The sequence below is a fragment of the Lissotriton vulgaris genome, chromosome 7 (genome assembly GCF_964263255.1).
Source record: "Lissotriton vulgaris chromosome 7, aLisVul1.2, whole genome shotgun sequence".
NCBI lineage: Eukaryota > Metazoa > Chordata > Amphibia > Caudata > Salamandridae > Lissotriton > Lissotriton vulgaris.
The window spans coordinates 44,142,710-44,145,750 of record NC_141695.1 but is presented as its reverse complement, the minus strand read 5'-3'; the positions used below and the strand labels follow the sequence as shown (position 1 = coordinate 44,145,750).

Below are 3,041 nucleotides of genomic sequence, written 5' to 3'. Positions count from 1 at the left end.
AAAAAATTTCACGTGCCATAATAATGAAAGTCTCCAAGGCATCTCATGATTGGACAGTATATGCAAAATAAGCAGCAACAGCCTCCAACATGAAATCACTGTCATCATCCGAAAACAGTTCAGCAATCCAATTAAGTAGTGGGAAAGAACATACGTGCTCCTCCAGCACCGGATCCTGTTGCAACATCAGAGGGCAACTCGGTGGGTTCTCAAGCACACTACGTGCCAGAAAGTCATGCACCGCTGCGGGTATGTCCCACTGACCCATTAGTCCATGCATCGCTGCCAAGGCCATAACCCTTTCGCCAGAACAAACCAACTCGTGAGCAACTACGGGGCTCATCAGGTGATTAAAATCGACGTCAGGAGAGGTCTTCAAGCATAGACACAAATCAATGGCCCAGTTGAAATCGCAGCTCAGGCAATTAAACACAGGCTGGACACACGTGAAATGTGAAAATCGAAATGATAATCTAAAAGCCGTGCTTAAAGTCGCAAGCGGCAGGGTGCCATAGTAATCAAGCATCCGGTTACGAAACAGTGTCAGGAGGCTTTGAACGGCTTCTTGCGCATGATGGGCATCCATGTTTTAAAAAGCAGAACAAAATCAAAATGCCTGCAGCCAAAGCCAGCAAAACAGGGAATCCGCCAAACAAACTCGAAAATATAGTATGGAAGAACGCGGGGATAACACCAAATACTTTTTCAAAAGTAGTCACAAGACCATTGCTAACCAATTTAAAAAAATGTGCGAGCCCAGACGTGGAGGAGGCATTAAAGATTTGATGAATCAGCTCGCAGAAAGGAAACGGCAAGTCAGTATTTAAAAGTGCCTGCACCTCTGTGCGTGTGTTAGCTATGTGAAGGACATAAGTTTCACGGGCCGAGCTCAGGGCCACTTCTTTTTGAGACAAAAGGGCTCTTATTCTACTCATACCATTGAACTCCGCTTTCAAGGTTGGGATGCGCGGCCAGATGGAAACATCTGAATTCCCATGTGTGGGAGGATCCAAAACATTTTTGCAACACACCACCCGTTCAGATACAGTTACCATATAAGCGATACCGATTATTAAACCACAACACTCTTCGTTATTCAAAAGCAAATAACTACCATTTGTCAATAATGTAAAAGTGGGAACTATCGCTGGAACTGGTGTACCCTTTAAAACACAGGCTAAATTAGGCCGGTCTTGATTACAAGAACTGTGTAACTGGATGTGTCTACATATCAATGAGCCGTCAGGCGACTGCGTGCATTCTTCACCATTAAGAATCACTTCTTTTCCATCCTTCAGACATCTGTAAGTGTATGGTAAAGACCATGCCTCATGGAAGAACGCGCTGCCTAGTGGTTCATATCGGCCTTTTGCAATATACCGCATACAATTTGTGAATTTGTACAAAGCAAATGGTAATGTAATTAATCCATGAATAAGCCACGTTGCAGAAGTGGCTTCAGCTACAGAAAAAGGCAAAGATTCTAACCTTTCAATATGTAACATAGAAAATGATGCATCACGCATTGAAAGCATGCGCTGTTTGTCAGTCAAATTAAATGGGGCAAAAAGGGAAGACACGTTCATGTAGCTCCAGGGCACACGACCTGCCTTAAGAGTCTGTAGGGTCCATGCAAACTGCATGACAGAACGCAATTGATTTTGACCATGGTATAATACAGAAACTTCATCATGCACAATGTCAACAACAGAAGAAACAATATTATTCAACGTATAAATTCGGGAAGAAAGCATATTAATACTGTTATCGACAACTGCAAGAACTTTTTCCAAATTAGCTTGGTCAATAGCCCTTAGACGTTTAGCAGCCTCAATTTGTGAAAATTTCCAAATCTCATTGTAAACCGCATAAAGCCAGCGTTTAGTTCTACCTTTAGCTGGGCCTTTTATAAAATCATTTAAATCCACATTATCACTCAATTGGGACAGATGTAGTTTTACTGCAGCTAATGTGGAATGTTGTAGCCAATTTTGACACAATTTGCCTACTGAGTAAGTTGTGACAGTGTGATCAGCTTCAAAACGGGGATCAGGTCTGACTTGTGTAAAACCTTTAGAAAAACCCAGAAAACGACGTTGGCAAGAATCAGAGCTTCTATGCCACATCAGCCAAACCTTTGGATCCAAACTGGATACATTAAAGGATGAATTGTGCAGTAGTGTTTGTAATTCACGAATGGACAATTTAGTGTAGTTACTCCAACCTGAATATACTTCCAATTCGGGGATAGTTGGTGGATTTAATTTTTTAGAAGTAGCCAATCCAAAGCATGTTGTTTGAGAAATGGTAGAATTTAGAAACAGCATGTGATTTGGGATGAGACATGCACGATGCAAAGCCTCAGTGCCTTGTACCTGCCAATTTTTGGTACCCCAAACCGATTTAAGGTCAATAACCTCCTTCCATAGCTCGTAGCCATCCACAGCTAACTTGTCTAGGAAGGACTTTGAATACAGCAATTTAGTATCGGTAAGTCAAACTTTGGACATGGACTTTTGTGTCATTTTAAAATGAAACGACTCAGGATTTGATTGATTAAAATCTGTAAAATAAGTGTATTTCTCCAGAAACGTACTTGAGCTTCCCTGTAATGGAGCTGGGCAATTTTCCCACTGTGTGTAATTTACACTAACCCTTCTGGAACTTGTTTTATGCAGAAAATGATTTCCATAATGTTGAAAGCAAAACAAATCACCATAATTAACAGAATCTAAGTATAAATCCTCAGCATCAAAGGCAGCATAATATTTCAAATCAGAAAATAATGCTTCAACGGCCTGAATATCCCAATCATCAGAACGTATGTTTTGTTTCACTACATCCCCCATATTCACTCTAAGCACATTTGGAACATTAATCACTTCGGTGGGGCCATGGATTTGAAATCTAACCGCATCCCACACAATCCCATCAAGGACAGGCCAAGCAGTGATGTTAACTGTAGTCAGTTCTCTTTTCAGTCTGTGTGCTGAATGTGAAGAGGAAAGTGGGGCCAATGTTCCATTAAGGTGCCGAATTCC

General features: G+C 41.3%; 1 protein-coding gene across 1 annotated transcript; it reads right to left on the bottom strand.

Annotated features, from left to right (window-relative positions):
• Positions 1 to 530: 530 nt before the first annotated feature.
• On the bottom strand, positions 531 to 1,643 carry LOC147700668 (uncharacterized). The gene has a single exon (XM_086929169.1). It carries the CDS (start codon positions 1,641 to 1,643, stop codon positions 531 to 533), a length of 1,113 nt encoding a protein of 370 aa, XP_086785295.1.
• Between the last annotated feature and the right edge of the window lie 1,398 nt (positions 1,644 to 3,041).

Excerpts from the sequence above, each read along its gene's own strand:
- LOC147700668 (XM_086929169.1), bottom strand. The coding sequence starts at position 1,643 with ATGCAGTTTGCATGGACCCTACAGACTCTTAAGGCAGGTCGTGTGCCC.